Source organism: Nesoenas mayeri (genome assembly GCF_963082525.1).
Source record: "Nesoenas mayeri genome assembly, chromosome: 7".
Taxonomy (NCBI): Eukaryota; Metazoa; Chordata; class Aves; order Columbiformes; family Columbidae; genus Nesoenas; species Nesoenas mayeri.
Window position 1 is genome coordinate 30138604 of NC_137551.1, and position 27776 is coordinate 30166379.

The 27776-nt window shown below is 38.5% G+C and overlaps 1 protein-coding gene across 1 annotated transcript; it reads right to left on the minus strand.

Moving 5' to 3' along the window:
* Positions 1 to 270: 270 nt before the first annotated feature.
* GPAM (glycerol-3-phosphate acyltransferase, mitochondrial) lies at positions 271 to 27776 on the minus strand (the record flags this gene model as incomplete). Its single annotated transcript, XM_080347419.1, has 20 exons — positions 271 to 387; positions 1566 to 1624; positions 1735 to 1924; positions 2652 to 2792; positions 5803 to 5880; positions 7464 to 7606; positions 8081 to 8345; positions 9466 to 9536; positions 10388 to 10503; positions 11467 to 11552; positions 13547 to 13660; positions 14038 to 14250; positions 14952 to 15051; positions 16550 to 16686; positions 17397 to 17493; positions 18169 to 18318; positions 19527 to 19640; positions 22201 to 22274; positions 25599 to 25721; positions 27675 to 27776. 20 exons carry the CDS (start codon positions 27774 to 27776, stop codon positions 271 to 273), a joined length of 2490 nt encoding a protein of 829 aa, XP_080203545.1.

Consider the following 27776-nt stretch of genomic DNA (forward strand, 5'->3'; position numbering starts at 1 on the left):
TTCTAATAATTTATCTTATTTTTTGCAACATGTTTAATTACTTGTATCCAAAGTGTCATCTGAGTATCACTGTTATTACCACAGGATTGGGACCGTAAGAAACTCATAAATGCATACATAAGAAGGCACTTGTCTTCCAGTAGTTCAAGTCAGAGAAGGCCTTACCCAGACAGTGGCACCTTACACTTCGAAGGATTAGCAAATGTCCCCAGGCTTTGACACATTTCAAAACCTGTCCTCACGTCCCTGGACAAAGGTGCTATATGTGGTCTATAATACCATGAAGCTCATGATGAATTCCAGTAGTTTTTGCCTGTTGCGCTGAGGTAGGAACGTAGTGCTTAGTTCCAAAATGATGTCTCGTCTTTGTTTCGTCTGATTGAAAACCTAAAGCACAGCATGAATATATGTGAGTATCACCACATCCAAGGAATCTCCTTTCTTTTGTGATGAAAGGTTTATGGTCTATACTAAATTTGCCCTCATTTACAAGACCTTTTATTTACCCCCCCTTTCTTGACAGCTTAGATGGCAATGCCTATCATTCAAGTTCACTCAATGTTGAAGCCCTTCAAGTGGCAGGGAAGAAAAGAAACTGAGAAATAAGCAATGTGTGATAAGCAGCCAACTCCTAATAGTGAGGAATAAAACACACACTCAAAAGGCAGAAGAACTGAAAGTGTAAGTACTTTGAAAACAAGAATTCAGATGTTATGCTCTGAATAGATGCTCAGCAGATGCTGTCTAGTTCCACTTTTCCAACAGTAGAATAAGCTACATTAAAATGATGGATTTGGTATGTGCTTTCTTCACAGCTCTCACAGTCCGGAGGAAGATACCTTTACTATAGGCTAACTATTGTTGAATTATTTAACATAGCAGAATTCAAGGACAAAGACTTAAACATTCTTGTCTAGCAATACTTTGCCTAAATGCTGATGATTTCAAAATTATAATGCTAAATCCCATCTGGCATTCAGGAAGCCAGGCCACTCTCATGAAAGAAACTCTGCATTTGCAAGATTTAGATAGGCAGTTTAAAATACAAAATGATAGTGGTGAAGTGCAAAACCGGTGTTAAAGATTATCTATATTCTCATGGTGGACACTGGAGGTCTATTAGGATGGTTCTGCAGCAGCATCAATCACTGCTAAACCAAAATTCAGTAAATAAAACTTTTAGATTTAAGTAGTCCTTCAAACTTATATTTAGCTGTCACTAGGCACAGAGGATGTTCTCAGCCTTCCAACATTGTCACTGATGCCCAATAAGTAGATGGAGTAGAACAGGGAAACTTACTTTGGTGTGAATAAAAATGCCTATTTGCCTAGTCCTCATCCACAAAGGTTTTCTCGGGGCAAGAAGTGCCTGTTCTGTAGTGTGTGCTCTTCTCCTAAAGCCCTGAGCCTTAAGGAAAGCAAAATGCTCAAAACCCACAACACATGTGCACAAATACATTCATGGATTTTACACCGACACCGAACAGGTTCCATGAATTGTCAAAGCTGCACTGATTATTAAAATTAAACTTAACAGTCTCCAAATTCGATCACTGAACACTTACCCCAATTTCTTTAAAGACCTTCACTGCGTTTTTCACGTGACTGTAGGTAGCACTCTCAGCTGTAAGAAAAGAAAACACAGAGGTAAACAAACTGCAGCTGAATTTGGGCTACTTTGTTCTAAGAGGACCAGAATGAATCAAATCCAGTTCCAAAACCAGTTAAACATACCATATACAGCAACATTCTTCTCTGTCCTGCTTATTAAGTGCCTGTGTAACTTCTGAACGTATTCAGACTCTGTAATGGGACCAGTAAAATTGTGCACAAAGATGACAGCAGAGCTATACGCCTCCAGTAAAGGTCCCAACAACCTCTGCAGGAAAGTGATGTACTGCTGGTGCTCTTGAGACTGGCTCACCTAAGAAAGGGTAATCAAGAGTCTGAGTGACATAGACTAGCATAAAAAATGAAACAACCTGCAATACAGCACACAGCAAAACAGCAGCCCAAATAATTCCTAGTACAAAAAGGAGTACGGGGGCACAGCACATTATGGAAGCATAGCAAAGGAGCAGTTTACCACAAGGGACAGAACGGGCACTGCACATCACAAGTCAATGCCACTTTTTTCACCTCCAGGATATTAATAACTATTTTCCTAATAAAAAATTAAAGACACCACACTGTTCTACAGCCAACAGAAGGGCTGCCATACACCCATGGAGATGGACATAAGTTTCCAAGTGTTAGTAAGATACCCTAAAGAGCGTTTGCATCAGCACTGTGAGAAAACTGGTCATGTCTGAAATCAACATGATCAATCTATGAAGTGAATTTTAGGCTGAAAATATAAACCAGATATGCCTCTTTTAGAGTGTGCAGCATTAGTGAAGAATAAAACATTTACACACCAAGATACTTGAGCCTTTATTAGTTTTCATGACACTAACCACTGCCCTTTCACCTGCCTGTAAGATTACTTGATGTTTCTTCAGCTGTTTTCCACATGGGAAGCAGAGAAAGGTGTTACTTATTAGCAAAATACTAACACTGCATATCAGAAAACAAACAAACAAACAAACATTATCCCTCCCAAGCTAATCTCTTGCAACAGGCCTCAATGTTAGTAGTGAGGAAACTATTACCTTTAGGTAGCAATCTCTCTGCTCTTCTCCAAAATCACTGTCTTCATCTTCCTCGTCACTTCTCCAAGATAATGGCTCAGGGAGTTTTTTATCCCACTGCTGCTCTGTAAGACTAGGGCTAACATCCTCCTGATCATCCTGCTTGAATTTGAAATACAAGGTGGTAAACAGGTAAAAAACCCACATCCAGGCAAAAAATACGTTTATTTTATCATCTCGTCTGACTTAATCAGTCCAATATTTAAGGAAAGCAGGCAAGACCCTAACTATAGATAGGGTTGAGATAAGAAGAGAGAAGAGACATTCAGTGAGTAAGACTGTTTTTTAGTTTGCCTGTAACATAAAAAGTGAAAATCTTAGCAAGCGTTGCTGAATATTCCTACCAGAGGCCATGCAGTGGCAGTTTCCAAGAAAGTGTTTTCAGTTGTGTTAGGATAAGAAGTTGAGTTGCTATCTGGATGTGGATGTTGCTAATCTCTGTACTACTGTGGCCTTACAGAGTATTCAACTCTGTGTTATTACATTACAATAGCTAAAATCTCAATAATGCAGAATGCCACAAATTGCTATTTGGGAGTGGTAACTCACTGCCTCTAATGATGCTGTTCTTATATTTGTCCCCATGTAAGATACTGGTTGTAACGAGCCAGTTTTAATCACAAAAGCCCAAAAATGTTTAAACCTTGATTACATTGAGACACTAAGACCTCTCCACCTGCTGCACCACAGCCATTCCTTTCCGCTAATCACCTTGACTAGCACCATCCAAGATGAGCCTACAAATGCCCCACAGTAGTCCACCCTCAGAGTAAGACACAGGTTTACACCTATTAGCAGGTAGGTGTCTTAGGTAAGTACTAATATACATTTCTGCAGGCTTTTGAGATGAGTCTGCAATGCCACTTGGAATTTCTTAACTTGAATATTGTGAGAGGAAAAGAGTTTATTGTTTGCTTTTCATCTGTTTAGTAAGATCAACTATTTTAGTAAAACCATTAGTTAGTAAAGTGCTTTGTAAAGTTGTATAGTATTGTAAAGTACCCTTGCAAGGGCATAGTGAGGTAATCTGCCAGAGACAATAAGCACAAGCAACACATATGTACATACCGGATGTACTTGAACAGTGATTGTGTTCTGTTGTGCAATAATGCAGGTATGTCAGAAATTCAGGTGTACAGTAACTGAGATGCAGCAGAAATATTCCACCTGACTGATCCATGTCTGATGTGACATTCAATTTCAACAACACATCTTCCGAAATTAGTTTGAGAGACAGTAAACATACACTTGAAAGAATAAGGGAACCCTTAGTGTCAATCATTCACCATTATTTGTTTTGCCCAAAGTACTAGAACAGGAAGATTTTTCAAAGGTCACCAGTTCTAAGTCACTGGGGAAAGACCCCTCCCAACACAGTTATTCCATTCAGAAATGAGAATCAGGCAAGACTAAAACAAATGGAAAAAGACACCTCATAGATGTGATTACTGTCATTATATTCACGACATAGAAAAAGGCCTCTGCAGAAAATTAAGAATGGCATCCTTCCAATCTTACACTCTGTTTGAATGTTTTATTTTGAGCGAAGTAAAGGCCACAAGATAAGAAATAATATGAAATACCATAGATCATTATGTGTTAGGAATATTTCTTTGTTTTTGAAGTAGACACTAGAATCACAGGAAAAGAATTGGGGGAAAAAAAAAAAAAGCTTGGATCAATCAAGCTCAATTAAATGTGAAATTTATCAATATGTTAATGTCAGCAGTAAACTGCAATAATTAGAAGAGGCAGAAGCTAGCCACCTCTTTCTTGGAGAAGAGGTTGTAAAAAGCCCACAAACATTTCCAGTCTGTCTGAAGTTATGAAACAACTGTTGCTTATAGTGTTTGGGCTGAGTACGCTAACTCTTAACAAGTTAAAAGAAGCAAGCAGGTACAGATGTTTTCGAAGGTTAAACAAATTTACTGACAGAATACATCTCCTTTTTAAAGGATTCACTGGTGGTGGGTATCAGTGTTGCACTGGTGGTGTATATCAGACAACACAGACAGATATTTATACACTGTCTAATAGCTAGCTACATCCCGGCTATAAACAGCAAAGTACCAGACTCAGCAACTAAAACTTATAGAAGAACCCTCAAGACAGGTTTAATGCTTGAGCAGACAGAGGTACATATCTACTGCTGTCCACACCTATTTCCTCATCTGTCCCCAGGCATGGAACATACACATTTCTTCCTAATCCTCTGATAAGCATTCACTTTTCGTTTTATTTAATAATGATTACAATTTAATGTGTGACAACATGTCAGTACTTTGGATAAAAAGCAAGCAGTAGTAACTCCAGAGGAGAAGAATGTTTAATATCCAGGTGTATCACGTAAATAGTACCTATGGCTGCATATATTAAAAAAAGAAGCATGTGTCAACAGGAATGCAGCAAGACCAGAGTGAAGCAGTGGCCATGAACAAATCCACCAGAAGCAGCTCTGGCCTCTTTAGAAACCAGAGAGCTGCAAGATGAAAGCAGCCAAATCTGTAACCTTTTTCCACATCCTCTTTAAATTTTGTTGCTTCCTCCTGGGCACAAAGGTTTGTTTGCTGCACACAATAAAGTTTGGGAAGCAAAGGTGTGCTGAGCCAGCTGCCCCTTAGTCCGCAAGATTTATTTACACTGTTACATTGCACCACCAGTTCATGCCTGAAACTGCACATTGTGCCAGCAGAGGAGGTTCACAATAATTCTGAGATTGATGCAAAGGAACCAAAGAATGACAAAAGATCTGGACTACTGACTCCTTTAGAGCAGAAAATAAACATCCATGCAGCCATGCTGCAATTTGAAAGGGCCCCAATAAGAAGATAAATCAAAGACAGTAAATTAAATTAATACAAGACAGTATAAAGTATGTCTTGCTTAGTAGGCTTAATGGTACCATGAAATTACACACAGAGTCATTCATAGCATCACAGGATGACTGCAACAAAATGTCTGATGCTTATATAGGCAGGAATGAAGTAGTATCAGTTCTGAATTTGTTGTTTAAAGCATTCAGTCACAGCATATATTTACAACAAGACTCAGAACTAAATGGTTAAAATGAAGTATAAGAAACAAACCTCATTTAGTATCTCTACCACCTTACCTCGGCCACCAGAAGAATGCCATATTGTATCAGCCTTTCCACAGATTCGTGGCAAACTTGATAAATCACCTGGCAAGGCTGCACAACAGAAAAGAAACACACTGAAAACACCACAGCCATTACTCCCATTATGGCAACACCAGTTCCCTGTTCACTACAAATGTCTTAGATACAGCAGTATAATTCCTTTAAGCAAGTTATTGAACATTTACCAGCATAATCCCAGTGCACCATTCTTTTGTTTATCCTGGCAGACAGGCAGATATTAGAAAAAGTACAGTGAAATATAATATTTTAAATTTGGCCAACATCTTGAAGAAATACATTACTACACTGGTAGAAAACCACATTAAGTATTCTCCCCTTTTAATCACCTCTAACCAAATTTTAGTTTGTTAATGGTTCTGGAATAAAAGCATCATAAAACTGAAAACACTGAGACTCATACCAGTGATTTAGTTGGAATTTAAAGGAAAATACACTTTTAAGAAACTCCCTTATGTGTTTTGAAACTCTGAATAAAAAACCAACCTCTTTTACATTGTTCACAGTCATGTAGGAAGTATTCTCTAAGTTAAAAAAATAATAGTCAATTATTAACTCTGAAAACAGGGCAAGATTACTAAAGAACTGCACCACACGAGCTACATTACTGCCAGGACAAAAATAGTACATGTGGCTTACGCTTAATTTAAAAAGGCACGAGTCAGAAATGTGTGCAAATTTAAGAACTAATTCAAAAATCTCTGGAATTCTAAGTAACTTCTACATATAAGAAAAAAACATATAGCGTATAAAATTGCAAGTATATAGAGTGTAAATATACAGTGTGTCTGAAAACGGAGAACATCAGCTCTCTTCAGTGTTTTGTAACAAAAACAAAGTCAGGCCGCTTAAAATTGGAACTAAATACCAGGTGTGGCATACTGTGCTTATTGCACTCCTATGTAAATTAAGAATATCTATAGAATCTGGAGCCTTAGTTCCCAGCATAATTCCAATCATCTATGCAAATTCATGTGAGTTGGGCACTCGCAAAGACTTGTGTTTAAGTATTAAAAAAAAAAGTTATTTAAATAGTTTGGGCAGAACGCAGATACAGTTGTGATGTTGTAACGATGGAAGCGACATAAAATCCTTTAGAAGGCATTAAAATGCCCAGCCTCAAGTTGTGAGATGCTGACAGAGACAGTGAGCAGCTTTCCTCCCTTGGAAAAGGGCTGATGGCAGCGCAGCAGGAACCCTGCAGGCTCAGCCTCCATCACCCACACGAGCACCTGCCCGAGCAGCACCGTGCGCTCAGCCTGTACCCCTGCGACCCCATCGACCCAATTTGTCGCACCTTGCAAGGTAACAAGGTAATAACGGGAGTTTGGCAAGTTCATTCACAGGTTATTTTAGGCCAAACATCTTTTTGATGAAACGTTCTGATGGAACTACATCTGTTCAAATGTTCAGATGTTTCCTTGAAGCGAACGGGAACACTAGCTTCCTTTTTCAAATTACATTCAATCTCTTGATACCCATTACCATCAAGCTGTACTTGCAGGGAACATATCAGAACTGTGACACTCAAAGAAAACATCAATTCATTTTAAAGTAACACGCAGTTATAAACAGAACAAAAATTTGAAACATGGACAACTAATGCAATTACTTACCAAAGATACAGTAAATTCATTAGAAAGCAAGTAACACAAGCTGGCAGCTTTTCGGACCAGGTGTTCCTGACTAATCAAACTGGGAGAAGCACTGCTGGTACCATTTCTGCACCTCCTACTCTGAACCGCATGAAGACTGCAGGCTAAAGCAGAAACAAACATTAGCAAAGTTTATTTTTCCAAAGAGCTCTATAGCAAACTTAAAATGTCTGTGTCTATTTCTAGGACTAAAACCAGTCAAACATTATACATGCAATTGAAGAATAAAGACAGAATTCACCACTATTCCATTTGTGTCCAATTACCATCAGATTGAAACAAAATCTCATGAAAATATTCATGACCAAAGCACAGGTTTTGCCATGTTGGCTCAAAACTCTGATGGTGCCTTGACCACAGCAGTGACCAATACACATATACTTCCAAGAAAGATAAAGGATAGGGGAAAAAATCGAGTGGAAACATTCCATAAACAAAAACCAAGTTTACTTTAAAGTAGTTTGTGTTAGGGTAAACATGGACTGAAGCAGAAAGGGGAACAGGGTTGTGGGGCCGTGCAGATACTTCGATTTCACGGGTCACAAGAAAGACTTTACTTGGTAAATCCCAACACATACCTATAATGGCCTCTTTAATGAACACATGAAGAACTCCGTTGCTGTAGAAGTTGAGTTCAAAGACGGCAGGTATGGTTGTGCTGGGAGTGATGAAGAACTCATTGTTTCGGCTAGTGTTGGTGATGGTTACACAGTTCCCCAGCAAGTGGACGGCGTGCATGACAACGTCATCTGAGTTCCCTGAAAATCCCAAGTCAAAGTCACGGGCTAAGACCTCCTCCTTCATGGAAAAGAAATCTTCTACCAACCTGGAAAGATCAGTTCCCTAGAAATAAAATCCGAATCACAAAGTCAAACAACTTTTGCATAGGCGTTTATCTGTAAGCCACACAACCATGTATATAGCAAACACATAAACAGGCCATTAATTTTCAAAAATCCAAAGCACAACAGTAGTATTAGAAAACCTTCTTTTACAGAAATATTGCTAAAATAGTCCACAGATTTTTTACTTATACGTGATTAGGTTTTAAAGCCATGCATCTATTTGGGAATCCAAGTTTTTTGTTCATTTCCTGGTTTATTTCACCACCTGCAGAGACCCGACTTGTTCTTTAAGAACATGTTAGAAATACATTTCCACTACCTCTGCTATAAAATGAATGATCAGTTATCTGGGAATACCATAATTAGCAGAACTCCTCTGCAATTGTTTTGGGACATGAGGAAAAGCTTTTCCTCAACCACTTCATTTCCTTGGTTTTTTTCAAGATGGCTTTAGATCACACTGTAAAATGCTTCTTTGATCCCATTATTTGAGGAAATGGGAACGACTGAAATGACAGTAATAGCAATACTGTCCTTGACTAAGCAGATTACCAATCTGACCAATACTTTTCAATCTGTTCTTGATTTACGTCCATTAAAAGTTTCAGATTAGAGGCAGAAGGAATTTCAGAAAAAATGCTAAACACAGTTGTAGGAGAAAAAATAACTCTTTCATGCCCTATGCACAAGACTTCAGTTAAATATTACTATCATTTTCCCATCATCACAGAGTATTCTAGGACCAAGGAAGAGCAAATTTCATTTGAAAATTAACAGAGGAGTTGCTAGCATATTCAATAGTGAATGTATTTAAGATCTAAAAAACAATCTTAACACAATGAACCAAAATTATATATTTTAAAAAAAAATGTGTAACTACATTTTGAATTACAATAATCTATTTCCACAGGAGTGTTTATTATCATCCCATCAACAACAGCTTATGTTCAAGCATCCACTACTAAAATATTAGCACTCAGACTACCTGAAATCCACTTGAATTTAAATGCATCTTTCTTCTTTTATTAGTATCATGCGATAGTAAAATGCATGCTATTTTTTTTTAATTAACAAGACCAAAGTAATATGTGGCTATTTAAGCAGCATGGAAGCCTCACCTGCCTGTGTCTGTACAGCAGCAAACAGGCAACAATGTGGGTAGACATCACAGCACAGGACTTGTTTGCAGCTAGAGGCAAAACAAGATAAACTTGTTAAGCACCTGAGAAGTTCAGAACATCATTACAAGTGAGAAGTACCCATTATTTAAAAATAATAATAATAGCAATATTGGCACTGAACTGTACCTTCTGAATGAAATACAAAGTGTGTTATGTCTGCATAGTAACAATCTAAATCAAACTAAAGTACCTTGGACTAAGAAGCCTGGGTAAAGCTTCCATGTTTACTAAGTTAAGTAAAGTACTATTTAGTATGCATCTCTCATACCACAAATCACAGACCTTCTGACTGAAGCGGACACTGAATAACCTGTAAAACCTGGCAACACCGGTCCATGCAGCTAGATGAGTTCACATGAGTAATACCTTAAATAATGCCATTAAGACACTGCAACAACTTTTTACAAGAAGTGATAAGAAATCAGTGTATCCATATGAGAATCAAAGACTTGAGAGTACAGCAGTTCAGTCCAGGGAATACAAAAGAGAAAAACAAAACAAAACAAAACAAAATACACACACACACAAAAAAAGGCAAACAAAACAAACTAACAAACAAAAAAATAAACCCACAACAACACAAAAAAACCCAAAACAAACCCAAAACAAACAAACAAAAACAACACTCGCCACCCCCCAACAGAATAAAAATATTGTACTTAATAAGAAAGAGAGTGTATTAAACTTTGAAGAAGAGGGAGGGATGCAAAGCATGGAGAATTACCCAGAGAGCATCTGAGGTAATGAGATGATCGCCTGCATGGAGGGAATTGGGAAGTATGACATTACCAGACACCAAGTTAGTTCATGCAATCAGCAACACAAACCAGGTACCTGATAGCGATACTGTAACACTTACTGAACAAAATATGCTCGGCCAAGTTGGATATCAGTTCTCTTCTGAAGGGTTCACTGGTGATGTCCCTGGAGTTGAGCACTGAGGCCTCTGCACCTTCATCCACAGTATCACTAGGTCTGAATACAGAATGAAAATTCATATTATGACATTCAGATTTTGATCAAAATACAAAATAACCTAGACAGATTTTTCTTTTTTTTTTTTTTTTTTATGCACTAACTGAACTACAGCACAAAAAAACCAATATGCAGTCTGGTAAGGACACAAAAATGTGATGCATAACATGCCCCACAAAAATTTTAATATCTACCAACTTTTCTGGATTATTTCTTTACACTAAACAATCATCCAAGATAAAACTACCAAACATTCACCTTGTCCTACCGACTATTCCTGACTTTGTCATTACGTCATTTGCACCCCACAACTTTTTTCTCTCCAGTGAATACATACAACTGTGGATTAAGCAAATCTGCCTAAAAGGCAGTTTCCAGACCAGTCTCTCTACAAATTAGAAATGGTCTTTTTATGGACCTACAACTTTCTAAATATAAATGAGTGACATTTTTTTCTACTAGGACCACACAGGTTTGTACGAATCAAGCCAAGACCTCAACTAAAATGTGTGTCTGTGTATCAAAGGCAGATCTAGCCCCTGAGCACAGTTTTGCATTTCTGAGTTACAGTCACCTCCTTGAGCAAGGGATACTCACTCACAAGCCCTGTTTGCTTTGGAATGACACCAAAACCCACCTGAAATATTTGTGAGGTTTAAAACCAAATCTTTTATTTTTCATTAAATGTGTCATTTATTCCCCTAAGTTATTTCATAAAATTTAAAATTAAATGAACAGAGGTCACTAAAATTTAAAACAAAAAAAAGAAAAAAGGCTCCTCGAGCTTATTTAAATGGAGCTCCCCAGAAAGAATGCAACTCTCATAATAAGTTGCACAGTTACAATTGTGTAAGTTTGTAGTTTTTCTACACACAATTAGATTACTCTTGGAATGTAATGCAAGACACTAAAAACAAAAACCCAAAACTGTCCTCCCTCCTCCAATACCCAAAAAACTTCTACCTTGATGGAAGTATAGCTGGTAACAAAGCTTGTTCCAAAGAAAGAGGAGCAGGCACAGGTTTTTGGCTTTGGCTGTTTACGTATTCCTGTTAAGAGAAGACTTGTTATTTTTCTGTACTTTCTCCACCTTACTCTTGCATTCAACTGATAATAATATTGTACGAAAAAGGCAATTATTCCAAAATGCAACTGTGATTAAAAATAGCTAAAAGAGCCATAATAAGCTCACAGAGATTAAAAGTTTTCAACAGTTTTTCCACTTTCGACTTTATTTTATGAAAAGGCAAACCTTCCACAGCAAGGAATCCATACTTCATAAAAACACTATAACAATAACAATACGTATCCCCTGCCCTCACCCTGCTGGAAACAACTCCTAGCTTCTCCATGATTAAATTAATGAGAACTGCCTTCATTACCATGAATGAGAGCAAAGCCTAATACCCTTTTAGAACCAACATGGAGACTGTAATTATTGCTCACTGCTGCTTTCCTCAAACATCAGGACAGGGAACTTCTCCGCAGGTAAACACCAGTGTAGAAACTCCAGCTGCAAGACCCCTCACGGTGCCACAAACTACAGCACCCAGCAAGCAGGCAAGGGACAGCGTGCTTGGAATTCTTGAATCCCAAATTTCTCCAAAGCCAAACGCCTCTCCTTACAGGTTAGTATTTACATTACTCTGCTTTCAGGACACTCTGTTCTTTCCGTTTCTATAAAGACTCATGTGGGAAACTAAAGAGCCACTTAACCTGCTGGTCAGGAAAACAGTCCCCTCCTGGGAAAGCTGCTTAAAAGCCTTTCACAGCCAGCTCACTCTCTGCTAAGCCTGGGCTCACAGAGCTGCAGATGCCCAAAATTAACCCCCAAAGCTCATCTCCTTGAGAAAAACCTGCAGTGATGTAACCACCTCAATTTAAGAATACAGTTACACTTCTGCAAAACTTGGTTAAGGCATACAGAAACAATTTATGTCATTTATTACCCTTCTGGAGTACCAAAATGAATGCACTTACAAATGAGACCTGGCAGAGGCTGCTAGGAAGGTACAGAGTGATTAGCATTTCACTAGATTAAGAGGGCAGATAACCCTCTTTTCCTTATCCTGATCCAAGAACAATTGTTAACTACCTAATGAGAATAGCCCAAGCCTTTTCCTTTGGATGTGAATTAATGTCTTTCTCTACTACACTAACCACAACGCAGCGCAGATGGTCACAATAATTTCATGCTGAGGTAATTGAACCCTCCAAAGCTCTCCAACCTACTGCTGTTCTGAGAAAAGTAGGGCACAAAGAACATCTGATTAATTTGAATAATATTCTAGTAGGTTGTTGTTACAGCAGCTAACCTTATTAAAGTCACACTAAAAATAAGGTATACTGTAGCAGAACACAGATTAGTGAAATGCAGATAAGTGTAGTACTGGCAGGTTCTGCAAAGAGATCAGAGGATATTTAAAAGTGAAGGCAGCTTGTACTGCACCACCCCGTTCCCTGAGAAACTACACAACAGTACTCGGTGAATTAGTACAGGTGATAGTTGTAAACTAATAATGAACTATGACTTTCAAAGAATACGCACATTTTAATGATATATTATCCATTATATTTTATAGCTACTAATTTACTTCACAATTTAAAAAAATCCAGTGAGATGAATGCTCCTCTTTAACAATAGTGTAAGCCATTCAGTTACTCAAACTGGAGAACAGTATTCAGTTTACTTCCACTCCAAATATCGCTACAACTTTAAGAACTACTATATGGAACAAGGATCATGTTAAAGACTGTTTGTTAAAACAAAACAAACAAACAAAACCCAGTGAGAATATTTACACCATTTCAAAACTAACACAACCCTTTCTATCAACTCTGAAACTATTTCAGCTTAACACACATCTGTCCGAAGACTCACAGCTTCAGCAAAACAGCAATACTTTTGTTCCACTGAACGGACTTGAGCAGATAATGCTAGTGATGATAACCCACAAAGAGAAAAATCAAAATAAATGTGTCCCACTATTGAAACATCAAGAATGTCAAACTTTCAAAAGGATCTTCAAAATATCAAACTTACTCTTAAGGAAAATGGTTGTGCAAAATCTACTCTGACGCATCCATAATTCTTCCGCAGCATTCTGAAGACTCCTCTAGCTATACTCCAAAGACTTTCATTCTTCTTAGGCTTGCCCTGGAAAACATGGGTGGTTGTTCTGGGTTTTTTTCCAATTTTATGTTTAAAATTAAAATGCATAGAACAGCAGACAAAACAATGCCAAATCTTTTGACACACCTTATAACTTCAAGTAAATCTAGGGAACTCTTGTTTTCTATGTCCAGCTGAACATATTATTTGTTATGCCACGAATTTGCATTTGGAAGTATGTCACTCATACCTCAGCACTCCCTGTCAGAGATGTTCTGTGATTCATGGCTCTACACTCTTTAACACTAACACCAAGTACAAGCGACAGAGGACTACTAGCACATAATTCAACTATGTAACACATTTTCCTGCACATGAACAGAAAATCCCCCAGGCAAAACATGTTGTTCAATTGCTCTTACCAGCTGTTCACTGTTGTAGTGACCCTCAATTATGCGATCATAGGAGATTCCCACAGGTATAATTAGGACGTCAGGAGTAGCATTTGAGAAGAGAGCATCCACCACTACAGATAAAAGACCTGCTCTAGCTCCAGATGTCTTTCCACTTCGAGACCGCGTGCCTTCCAAGAATATTTCTAAAAACTGCTGCTGTCTCAACAATTCTTCTACGTGCTGAATACAAAAAGATTGGAAAAGAGGAAAAAATAAATACCTAATTATACTGGCAAATATACATTTGAAATATATTGTCAGCAACCATTTCCTTTTAAAAACATCAGAAGATCATGAGTTGGCATGAAAAAAAACCACAAGCAATAATTAATGCTTGACACCAACCCAGACCAAACTGCAACTGAATTTGCATGAATACACAAGCAGTATAATGCCATTTGTTCAAGAACAGCAACTCTAGCAACAGTTGATCTAGCTGATTTGCATAAGGCTCTTCTGCTTCCTCAGAACATACCATCTTCCAAGATGCAAATACAGATATTATACTGAATGGCACAGAAGATTACATCAAGCCATCTAACAGAGACTTCCATTAAGTTGAGACAATCAGTGTAGAGATGTCCCAGTACAAATAAAATGAATAAGGCTTAAGTTCATAATTAATTCAGAGAGTATTAATTCCACTTTCTTTAATAAGGATCATGCAATGTGAAAATCTTCTCATCCCCAAAGGTCCTGGGCAATCAATTCTCTTATTCCTTAATCCAAGACTTCATATAAAAATGTATCCTGTTTTTGCAGCAGGAACCCCAAGACAAAGTCAGAGTAGTAAAAAACATCCCCAGACTGCTGGAACTCACTATCCCACTTGCCACCCAAACAAAACACTACCTACAGAAACAGAGATGATAAATACACACCACATAGAGCAAAGCTCTGTAGAGGAAGTCCTTACGACCATCAGGACTCTGATCTAACTTTCGACGAATAAAAAATCCTCCCAGTTTGCGGATCAATGTGCTACATGAAAAAGAAGAATTATAGTCATTGATTTCAGTTCGCAGGAAACTACTGCAAGCCCAGTGCAAAATTATTAGCACACAAGAGGAACTGCAATTACTGAAATTCCCAAAGACTAAAACGTGTTACGCTATTTGCACGCAATGGAACCACATAAACATTACTCTAAGTTAAAAACGGGCTTCTCTACACTATCTTGCTCCATTTCACTCCCTTGACAGACCACTTACTCTCTGCAGCAACCCTGACCGGGAGACTATGGTACATTGAGACGGTGGTGGTGCACAAAACAGTTCCCCTGAGCTGACACAAATCTGTGCTGAACATACAGGGTGGCCTTTGCGTCCCTGTTGTCCTGCACAGAGCCCTTGGCCGCAGGATTGTAACAGAGGAGCCTGCAGGCAGTTCCCACCTGGAACCAGCAATTACACCACCTGCGTGGCCTTGCCTTTATCTAACAGCACAGCAAGGAGTTCTCCTGAGAATATCCTTTCTGCTTGACAGAAGAAATGATGAATAGAGCTGTCTTCTTGTCAGAAAACTCTATACTAACTCGAATGACCAAAATGGGGTGACCCTTTCTGTGGGCAGGGTCTGCACAGTGTGCTGTGCACGCGTTGGAGGCTTGGTGGACATCATACAACTTGGCATTCCCAGCATCTATTAGATTAGCTATGCTAGTCTGTCTGTCTTTATAATGCTAGCCCTAATAAACACCATTTTAATTGATACTTTATAGCAGGGGTGTCAAACTCATTTTCTCTGGGGGCCACATCAGCCTCGCGGTTGCCTTCAAAGGGGTGAATGTAATTTTAGAACTGTATAGATGTAACTACTCCTACATTTATGCGGTCCTAAAATTACATTTGGTCCCTTGAAGGCAACTACAAAGTTGATGTTGCCCCCGGTGAAAAATGAGCTTGACACCCCTGGTTCATAGATTCTGAATGCCTTTCTTCCTGGGACCATCATAGACCAACACCCTCTCAGTCAAAATACCCACTTCTTTCCTCATCATTTCCAGCAATACTCAGTGCGTTTTCAGAAACTGGTTTTCCCCAAATTCTCACTGGCAGAATACTACCTAGAAGACCTTGTGTTCTTCAGCCACCAGAAATATAATTTAAAAAGAGACCAAACTGCAGTACTTTCCCCCAGAGTTATTCACTCAGTACTGTCACTGCCCATTAGCCAGCTCATTAAACTTCAGGAAGAAGAGCTGTCCATTCACACCACTTTTTCATGTGCTCGACTTTCCTTAGTCACCTATCCACTTTGAGATGCCCAGAAGAAAGGTAAAGACAGGTAAAGGCAGAATTTCTCAGAAGGACTTTCTTATGCCGTCTCTCTGCACTTGTAACAGGAACCAAAGAAGTTCTGCCTGATGGACCAATAATACTCCAATTATCTTACACTTGAACATAAAACATATTGCACAACAGGTCACCCAAAGATCCCCTCCCACCCCAGTCTTTTTCAAATAAGAAGAGGTTCTTACTTGAAGATGGGGATGTTGAGATTGTTCCCTGCAGCAATGTAGGGTGCTTTGATGTTATGGCAGAAAAGAATGAATGTAAGCAGCAGGTAGTCAATGTGCGATTTGTGAACAGGTAAGAAGATAAGAGGCAAATTCATCTACAGTGTGACAAGAAAGGAAAAAAAAAGAGAAAAGACAACTGGTAAGAAATGTGGAATACTGCTCCTTTTCTAAAATCCATCATTGAGACCCCTAGCATCACATTATCAGAACCAACGGTATTCTCCAGTTACCAGTTGTTTACTTCTGGTTTTCACTAAGTTGTGAACAGTGGGGCTGCCAAACACTGTAATCAGAAGATAACTGAAAACATTAGGAACCGTATTATTGTGTTTGTTTTATTTATCTAATCCATCTTCCTAAGGTAAACCCTGCAAAAAGAATCCATTCCCTTGAGCATAAAGAAAATGGTAGAATTTAGGAGGTTTTTTTATTAATTTTAGTACATATCAGAGGACTGCGAACAGATCGCTGGTAAGAGATGGGGAAAGTTTTATTTCTTAAAGATTTTTAGTCCCAATTAAGGTTAGCATGAAAAAAAAAACACAAGCAGCAAGCTGGGTTCAGGTTATCCGAGATAATAATTCAGCCCAATAGTTAAAATTCAATCCTGAAACAATGGTAAAAGCAGACTTCAAACAGTATTCTAGTTTACACAACTCAAAGAGCATTATTTTTAATTAGAAACACTATTTCACAGATACGAGACAGATCTATAATCGGATATCATGTAAACTTAGCAGAACTCTCCTAAAAAAGAGAAAGTGCTGTAAACGTTAATAGAAATTACATCAGAAATCTGCCTTACCTCTGTTGCTGCTTTAACCATTTCTATTTGACCTCTGTGGATCTGAATATTCCAGAAAAAGCTGTTAAACAACTTCAGTAACACCCAGCCGGTCAGCCTGAAGGAAGAACAAACAGAACTCAAAAAGCTTCTTTCATTGCTCCCTCTGTCTTCTATTGCTTCTATATGACTGAAGGCAAAGCCATAGAATCTTATTACTTTCTATTCTAACAAAATTACTAGAAAATCAAATTGTTTAACAAGTTTTTTCATATCAGCTAAGCCATGGTTAGTAACCACATTTCAGCAGCCTGAAATTACGACACAAAGCTTATCAGTAGACACCACAGCAGATTTTTACCTAAGATAAGACCGTCTCAAACATATTTATAACTACAGGTTATGATATTCAATGGGCTACTGGAAAAACAAAGTTCTTTCATAGTCTAAGATGCTGCATCTAGCTGGTCTCCCTATATCTGCTTGAAACAACAAAGGATACTAATATTGGTCTAAGCATTAGCCTCAAGTCTAGTTTCAGGAGAAAAGAAAGTCTGTATTTAATGTTATATGATTTATTCCTTGAAATGGCTTCTGCTGCATCTGAAAATGAAGAATAACTAACATTTCATTAGTTAAAATTAGAAAAGATTTTTTTTAATGCATAATGTATTTTTTTAGACTAATTATTCATTATTTATTAATAATGTGTTACAAGCTCTGCTGGTGTAAGACAGAGAGAGCTTGGCCATCCTTCTACCCATTGACGATACCAATGAGCCACTTTTCTTACCTGATTAAAGCAGGAGACACAGTTGCCACCATTTCCTGGAGAATTTTCCTAGCTTTCTTCTTCACTTTGTTGACGGCTTTAGGATCTATCTGAGTAAAACTACCTGGAACACTCGATTCAGAAGCTTCATCTAGAATGGCCTTCTGGACTCTAACATTAAAAAGTAAAACTTATGAGACAGTCCTGCAACAGTTCTAGACACAGACAACAATTGCTGGGAATGAACTGTTACTATAGGAGTAACATGCAGGCATAAAAGAACACGCACACTTAAGTATTATGTACTCCAAATGCATTAAATTTAATTCAGTAGGTTTCTAAGCTCTGATTAAGTAGGTGGATGATGGATGAAAGAGCTCAAAGCTGACCATATAAAACAGTATGTATGCAGCTCACAGGTACGGGTATTAAGTGACTGCCAATTTTCAGAAATAGTTAATAAGGTTACAAATGCAGAAAGAACAGCTGAAGTCTTCCCTTCCTTAATATTTTCTTTCTCCTGACAGCAATTTCATGTACCTCATTAGACAGATTTATGCAGTTGCTATTTTGCACTTTTACAGTATCTTCCCCCTTGAATTCCCAGTTTTACAAAGTGTAACTAAATTTTATAAAGGCTGTTTTCCCCATTTAAAACGTACTTAGGAGACATTAAGTGGTTTAACACACCAAAACTGTGGCACAATGTGGTCTGCTTTACTTTTCAAAAACAACACTATCATCTTCAGATGAAACTCAAACATTAAAAATTCAGGAGAGTTAGGAATGTTAACGTAGGCAGCGTGTGGCCTCTGACAAAAGTAGACTCGAGGAGTGGGCATGTGGTTGAATTTCTTTGTGTCCAGGGAAAACTGATACCTTAATAGCTAATTAGGGGCTCAATGTGCCATTTAAAATGCAGTATATGAAACAGAAAACATATTCTATTTTGTAGCTTTTTTCCAGTTTTGCCTGACACTCTTGGTGTACACTCAGGGTACTTTGAAATGCTGCTTTCCTATTATTTCTGAAACTCTGACAATTTCTGATGACTGCAGCAAGACTTCAGTGGTAATGATTTACATGAATTAGATTAACAAGAGCTTGAAGAGTTTCTACATAGCAACTTATTTTTCAGTGTCCTGCGTCTGCTGTTCACCCACTTTGCGTCATTCATTTGGAGATTCATAATTATTAATCTCTCTTATTTTCTTATTCTAACAGAAACTGCAAGCTACAGTCCTGAAGGGCTGTGCTGAAGGTACTTTATCTTCTAATATTTTAAACAATCTGATTTTTAAAACCTGCTGTTTCCAGATTCTCAAAACGTATTATAATATATCAGTCATACAAAAATAGTTTATTTTGCGTTACCTTACCTGCTGTTATTCAGCACGTTTTCTGTCAGATTCTTGGCAAACATACCCTTGTGAACATCCCTCTCTTGAACAAAAAGGACATAACAAAGGCGCCTTGCAAGCCACCCTCTGTACCTACAAAAATATGATGAGCATTTGAGTGTGACCCTCAAAATATTTCACTGCCAGAAAAAAGGCATTTTAAAAATACCTAAGAATACAATTAAGCATCAATAGTAAGGAAAATTCTATGAAGGGCTGCCTAACAGCTTCTGTATCTTCTAGTAAATTGTCAATATGTTAACATTATGGATGAAATAACTGATGCATGGCACAAAGTATCCCAGACAACTGAGATCTGCATTACTTAACTCAAGATGATACTGGCCTTAAAAAACCCATAGTATCACAGGAAAGTAGCTACAAAGCAGCACACACATTTTGTCTGTCCACTGGAACAAAACCCCCAGCTCAGTGAGGACAAAAGAAAATGTAGTGCCCGTTTCTGATTCGGTGACTTTCCACTGAGAAATGTAAGTGCCCAGCTAAGAGGTCTGTCGGCTTCTTCAAGGAACACTAAGTACTCTTGGGAAAGTTGCTCCCATTGTACACACAGAGTAAACTCTCACAGAGACCTTTGAAAACGTGTCTGCCTTAGCCACCGACACTAAAAACACTTATTTTGTAATCTTTTCTTCCTTTACAGTGTTTTTAAACATCCAGTCCTAGGACAGGACTGGACAAGCCACCACTCACACATGGGTCACTCCATGAACCAAACAGAGCTGGGACTCCTGAAGAGCAGAGCTGATGTGACGGAGCAGAAACAGAAGGTGGAAGAAGAAATTAAACGACCAGAGCTCTCAGTATTATGTAAAAGCTCTGTCCTGAGCAGTGTTGGTGCAATGCATCGCTGATGGTCCAGCAAATATCACAAACCAAACCATGGGTGGCAAGTCACTCTGGTTTCCACACTGGACTGCTGCCAAAGTCTCAGTCCTCACCACCCAAGTTACTGATCTTGGCTCCTAAACCTCCCTACCACGCTTCAGTAAATTTATACATGTGTTAAAACCAGCTAGGAAAGATGAGAAGGAACTTTTATCCTGTAAAAGGCCAAACCACCTGAGTGCATAGGCCACTCGCACTATAACTGAGTGCGCAAGCCATCGTCACGGTCTGACACTTCACAGTTACACAAACATTCAGACCGTCTCGAAGGACAAAGAATTTTGCCATTCATGCTGTCAGCGAAGTGGACTGGTGTCTCTGTTTTAATTGCTTTTCCATTTTCCCCTTCCCAACAAAGTCTGAGAGCCTTATTGGTTCTTCTAAAAAGCAAAGTTAAGGATATGCTTCTTTCTGACAAGTTTTGGTAACTATGTACACGTCACAGCAGCACACAGCTATTGCAGGGATCTGTCAAGGTATAAAGGCTTCTGCATTCATTTTACAGCTTAGATATGACATAGTATATTCAGAAAAAATCTGTTTTCTAATCGTGTAGCAATGACAGAAGACAAAAGAAGACACAGAATAGACTCAGTCTAGATATATTATAAAACTGACATATTCACACTCAGAAAAAAGCTGTGGTGATGTACAGGTAGAGTATACCAGCAGTTAAGAAGAATCCCTCTCACTTTCTAAGGCCAAGAAACTGTGACTATGTAACCCTATGGGATCTCAAAACTTCATTAAAATTGACAATTTTCAGACTCTAATGACATTTTGAGCTACAGGCATTTTATTTCAGAATAATTCATTAACCCATATCTTGTTGCCCTCCTATTTCTAATGTAACTCCAACCATTCAACACCATTCAGGCATTAGACTTCCAAAAAGAATTTTTTTTAAAGCAGTTAAAATTAAACTCCATTTCTGTTATTTTTCTGCATCCTAAACTACAAGCTCAATGCCTAAAAAAACATAATTAATTCAAATTGGAGACAGAGCAGCCTCTCACATTAGCTTCCTCCTTCTCAAGCACAGCACAATGCTGCCTTTCTTCCACTCAGACACTTTGGCTCATTTCTTTCAGGCTGCTGGCCTCTCTTTGTTTGCTCTGACTCTACAACAAACACTGCAGGATCTGCTTATGCTAATGATTACTGTAAAAACCTTAGCAAGCATTATTAACTTTCCAAAGGTTTGTGTGTGTACTTCCAGGGTCTCCGTCCCAGAACACAAGATATATTTCCAATAGTGCGAAGGTACATCATCATTTTTAGGTCATATATGCCATCCACTGCGGCAGAGATAGTCTAGCAAGACATGTTCAGATTTAATCATTATTAGTGATAATAGTCGATGCCTAAACTGTGAGCCAGATCTGCTCAGTAAATTCAAATGCAGCCCGAAGTCATTCTTAAGCACGGGAATAAAACAGCTCCTCTCAGCATTATGCTATGGATGCCACCATTTGCACTGAAAGGATTTAAACATACTTTGTCTATTTTGTGAAACAGGTTTGACCCTTACGCTCCTTGCCTACAACCCCAAAGGACTTCTCCCAGCTCCCAAATACACACAGCCGGATTTAACAAGTACATTACTTTCCTGAAGTCAGCATCAATTCCTGCATTTTAGGACAGCAATACATATTCACTCAGTCCAGACTATCCTATAGATTTCCCTGCAATAAGATCAGAAAACATTAAATTTTAAAAGCAAGAGAAAGACTTGCTACATTACCTTGTATGTGTTTCATTGATATATATGACATTACGTAGACCCAAAGAAGGAATACTGGCATTGAAGAAGTTATCCTGTAAAATCAAGAAAAAGATTGGTGAACTATTCCATTGCATAATAGTTGTGTCTTTACATTCATCACAGCTTTTAAGATAACCAACATTTTTCACCTCTGTTATAAACAACAGCCAAAGCAGAGAAGTGCTGAACTTGCTTATATAGTACACACAAACTGTTCCAAAATGAAAATGAAATTCACGAAGTCACTATTTCCAACTCCAATACTTTCAAAGCCTTCTCGAGGCTTTACTGTATACAGAAATGGTTGTATTGGTTGTATTCTTCAAGACAGAATATATCACCCTATTCTGATGTAATATAAACCAGGACTTGTCATAATACAGAACTCAGAGACAGAACTTTACTAAAACACATTCATCGTTAGTATAATTATGAGCCTTCTGACACTCAGCCTGTGACATCCGGTTTTCTGGCAGATCAGGCACCACACAACACCAGCCCAAAGGTCAGGATATCCATCCATGGTTAGGTGACAAATCCCCATGTTCCTGCCCTGCCTGAACAACAAACTCAACCCAGCCTTCTGCATCCCTGGTACAGACTCCACATGCCAGGCTATTAACTGTCCTGAGATAAGTTTAGGAGCAGTTCCACTGTGGATAAACAAATATTCCCTGGCAGGAGGAAGCTAAACTTTAATCTTCCATATTCCAAGTAAGTACCTTGACCAAGAAGCTAAGTTCTTTCTGCCCAAATAATACTTAATTATAAAACTGGTACCGTGCCAACAGTGAATTACAGCTGAAACTACTGGGACTGTGCATGTGAAGGAAAGCAAAAACAGGACAGTGAAGGAGAAATATGGTCACCAGCAACCTTGTAGCTGCAGAACAGCCTCACTACCGATTTTGCAATGGGAGTCAGATAAGAGTCTCATTTGTTTGTGTTTTGCGTAACACACATAATTTGCCACAAATTAAAATATACAAGTGTCCTATGTCATTTGCAAATCAGGTAGAAATTATGTGCCACAGTGGGAGCACACAGTCTTCTGCCTCATGTTAAAGCATGACTGCACAGTACATACAATCAACAAATTGTTGCTCTAGGCTCTTAAGAGGAAACTTAAAGATAATTTATTTGACTATTCACGGATAATTTTTGTGGATCTTAAAGCTAGATGAAATGTTGGGGCAAAAAGAAGCCAAAAAACTTGTTCTTGGTCTCCCCAAAAAATCAGCAACAAAGTTAATCACCACTCAATGCCCAAGTCCTCCATTAGGTTATAACTTCACCCCGTGAAATTCATCCTCCAGCTGTAATGTCACACGTTAGCTTTTCCTTATTTAACTTCTTCACGATCCTATGTCAGGATGTGGGTCTGTGAGACCAAGTGAGCTAATACAGGATCTCCCTGCCACTGTGAGACAGGAGCCAAGCTCCCACCACCACATCCTGCCCTTCCCCACCGAACACTAACCCTCACCTCCTAACTCACACCATCTCTAGCATTCATCACACCCCTTAGTGAGCCCATTTTATTCAGGCAAGGCAGAAAACTAAGCCAGACTAAGTGAATGAATAAATAAAGCAGGTAATTTTCTGCTTGGTTAGTGAACTTGATAAGCCCCCAGGGGAGCAGGAAGGAAAACATGAGGGAGAAGCAAAACTTCCCATTCCCTGCACCAGTAAGGTGTTAGTTTGGCCAACACACCGAAGGAAACCTGTCTCACTCATCCATCCCTTTTCCTTAAGGGAATTAACAAAACAGGCAGCTCAAAAAAAAAAAAAGTGAAACATCTGCTGTCTAATGAGAGGATCTGGTTTGTTATCATCTGCTGCAAGGATGGTATTTTCTCATTGTGGCAGAAGGCAATAAAGGGCTTAATCAGGCTATGCTCCTTTCCTAAATGGGTCTCAGAACAGGTAATTAGTTTCTTATTAAACAGACAAAAAACAAGATTCTTCTTCTTCTTAAAGTGTCATTCCCAAATTGAGAGAAACAGCCTAATTACTAACAGACTAATTACTAAACGTATAAATTAGGCCTAAGTTGAGGATTCCTACACACCTTTTTACAAGTCACAACACCTAAGTGTCTGTTAGAACTACTGTCAGTTTATCTAACTTCTTGTCCATATCATATGCAGCCTTCACAATACTTTCGGATTTCTATCCCATGTTTCTATGTCATCACTGCAATTTTCTGTTCTGTCATAAGAGAAAGCTGACAGGGGATCTTATCAATGCTTATAAATATCTCAAGGGTGGGTGTCAAAAGGATGAGATGAGTGATGCCCAACAATAGGATGAGGGGCAACGGGCACAGACTGAAGCACAGGAGGTTCCATCTGAATATAAGGAAAACTTTTTCCTTTGAGGGTTCCAGAGCCCTGGAACAGGCTGCCCAGAGAGGTTGTGGAGTCTCCTTCTCTGGAGACATTCAAACCCACCTGGACACATTCCTGTGTGATCTGCCCTGGTGAACCTGCTTTAACAGGTGGGTTGGACTGGATGATCTCCAGAGGTCCCTTTCAACCCAAACCATTCTGTGACAAGAGTGAAATAACAACTTTTTCTTGGACAAATGAACAAGTAAATTTTCATTCTAGTCCAGCCAGTTATGGAGCTCAATGCAAGTGTAACTGAGTGCAACTGAAAGCCCATGGCATACAAATAGTGAAATTACACAATGAACGAAACTGCAAATTATATTATTCCATTTATCATCATTTTGTATCTTCAGCTTATAGAAACCCAGCCCGATGCAGCGCAATAAAATTCACATTTTAAATCAGCTTGTGCGACCCTGCTAGAGCCACCATCTTGACCCTGTTCCCAGCAGATACATATCCCTCCATCATAACTGGTATTCCTTGTTTCCAGGCTGGGCAGGGAACCCAGGAATTAACCAGGTGTAGAAAACCAACCTGTCTTCTCAAGCACTGGATTGGTCTCTTCAAGTTTGAAGGGAAGCATATTGTTCACTTTCAAAACTGTAATTATTTTGTGGATAGAGAATTAAGCATTCTAAAAGTAACCATTAATGCTTTCACAGGCACCAAATTCTCATTATTACTCAAATAGAGCATATATTTTTTTCCATACAATTTCTTACTGCAAATTCCAAGGAGCTGGAGAGTTTTGTCCAAGGAATAAGCCAACAATGAAAAGTGTGAGATGAAGCATCACAATAGGTCTGTGTCCTCCATTAATTCCACGACACAGAAAACATAACCACAAAGGTGGAAAACTATATTCCTTTATGAAGTAAGAACATTGCGACCTTAATTCTGAAAGTAAGAAAACCACTGGAACTTCATTATGCTGCAACTGTGCATTATTGTCAAATGTAAGCCAGTCCGTAATCTTCTTACCCGGCTCTGGGGAGTGCAGACGTAGCAACATCGTCCCACAAATGGCCTTTTTCTGCTCAGCAAAGTCTCTTTCCATTTTAAAGTGGCGGATCGGAAGAGAGTGGGCCTAGAGTTACACTCTCCCTGCAACATAAAAGACCACTGTGTAAATATCCAGAAATATATATTTTACTGGTTATGTGAAAACTTCAAATAAGAGGAGTTGCCAACACAAAAAAATTAGTTCCCTAAAATTACCTAAAACTAATAACAATTTTTCCAACATTTCTTTCTAAAATAAATATTATGTCCAGATGATGTGATTGCAAAAAATAAAAGCAAAATCACTGTGCTGTACTTATGTACTTATTTGCTGACAAACAAGAGTTTAAAATAAATAATAACTCTACTAAGAAACAGCAAGGAAACTGACAGCTGAGAAAAGTGGAAGAAATTAACAGCAAATTACATTCTCAATAATGTAAGGGTGCTTGTCATATGAGCAATGTATTTGAAGTTTTAACTGGACAACACCCTGTAAAACTGCAAGATGACTGAATGTACGCAAAATATCAACTCTGTTGACTCTGTAGGCTCTTTTTCAGCAGTTTCATGTAAAGCAATAAGAAAAAGGAACCACTGTGCCTTCTCCAGTGTTAGGCTACTTTTTGAAGATCACAGAACCAAGAATTCTGAAATAACTGCATTTACAAAACACATTCTCTATATTTGGACATAATGAAAATACACTTAAGTACAATTTTTACAGAGACACTGATTGTTCCCATTAAAGGCTATTGAGTTATTGTTTGCCTGAGAATGCACAATGTATTGACATTTTTGAACCATGTACATTTTTAATAAAAAGGAAATTGTAGAAATAAACCAAAACGTTTGCAAGATAAACTGAAGTACGTTTAAAATAATACATTTAATTGGAAGAGAAGTGGGGTAGAACCAATACCTTCAACCAGTATAAGGGTTAGAAAACACAAATACAGATCATCGCGTACCCAGCTAGAAAGCCAGGCTAGTGAGAAACAACCAGAAAGTCAAAGGTGATGCTGAAGATCACTAAAAACTAAAATGTGCATCTATCACACTTGGCAAGCAGTATGAATTGGCAATTATTCCAAGGCTAAGTCTTCCACCTGAAATAAATAAGCATCAATATGCTCAGGCTGGCCCAGTCCCTTCTCTATCACCATCCCTAATGCTAACTCCAAAATTAACCAACTTTGTAACAATCCTGTCTTCCTTTGGCTTGCCTCCAAACCCTGACTGAACTCACCACCACCTTCTCACAAAACCTCTTTCCTATCTCTTTTGTCTCACTCGCCGTTACCATACTCTTTCACAGATCTCTTGGTACCATGGCTTGCTGTCCAATGAATCCTAGCTAGACAAAAAAATCCACCTGCCAGGACATCTGTCCTTTCCCTCAACTCTGACCATGTCTCCAACTCTTCTTCTGTTTAAAGTTCAAACTCCTCCTGACCCAGGTTTCTAAACCAACTAGTACCAGCCTGGTCCCCACGTGGCTCTTCCAGCTCCACCCAGCACTCCCTGCTCACTGACCCCTTTGTATCCTCCAAATCCCAAGATTTCGCTTAACAGAGGACATAGACTTTTAATAGGCTTCTTATTTATATCCACCAAATTTCTCTGCCTCCTGTATTGTGTGAATAGCTCCAGCTGTAACAGCTACACAACCATGCATCTTGAGCCTCATGCTTCTCTTCACTTACGTATTTCAGCAATGAGCTTTGCATTTGACTTTGGTTGACCTCAGTCTATTTAGGACAGGATTTTGCATATTTGCTTCTATATAAAATGATTAATAACATCACATCAGAAGACTTTTAACAATTTCAATAGGGTTTGCTATGAAGGCTTTTCTTTTCTTGCAACGTTAGTCTTTGGCACAGCGCAAAACTATCGGTTCCTCCTTATATTTCAAATTAAATTACAATCAAACTGTATCACACATGACAGAGATGATGCCTTGTCTTCATTCTTTGTAATAAATAAAAAAGTTCACCTTCAACTCAAAGAAAAAGGTAAATATGGCCAGTCACACTCACAGTTTTCACTTACCCATTCTTCACTGGAATGCTTACATCTACTGATACTGCACTCTGCTGAGGCGGACAAATAGGAAACATCTATTGTTCCAAGGGACAAAGCAGTTTCATCCAT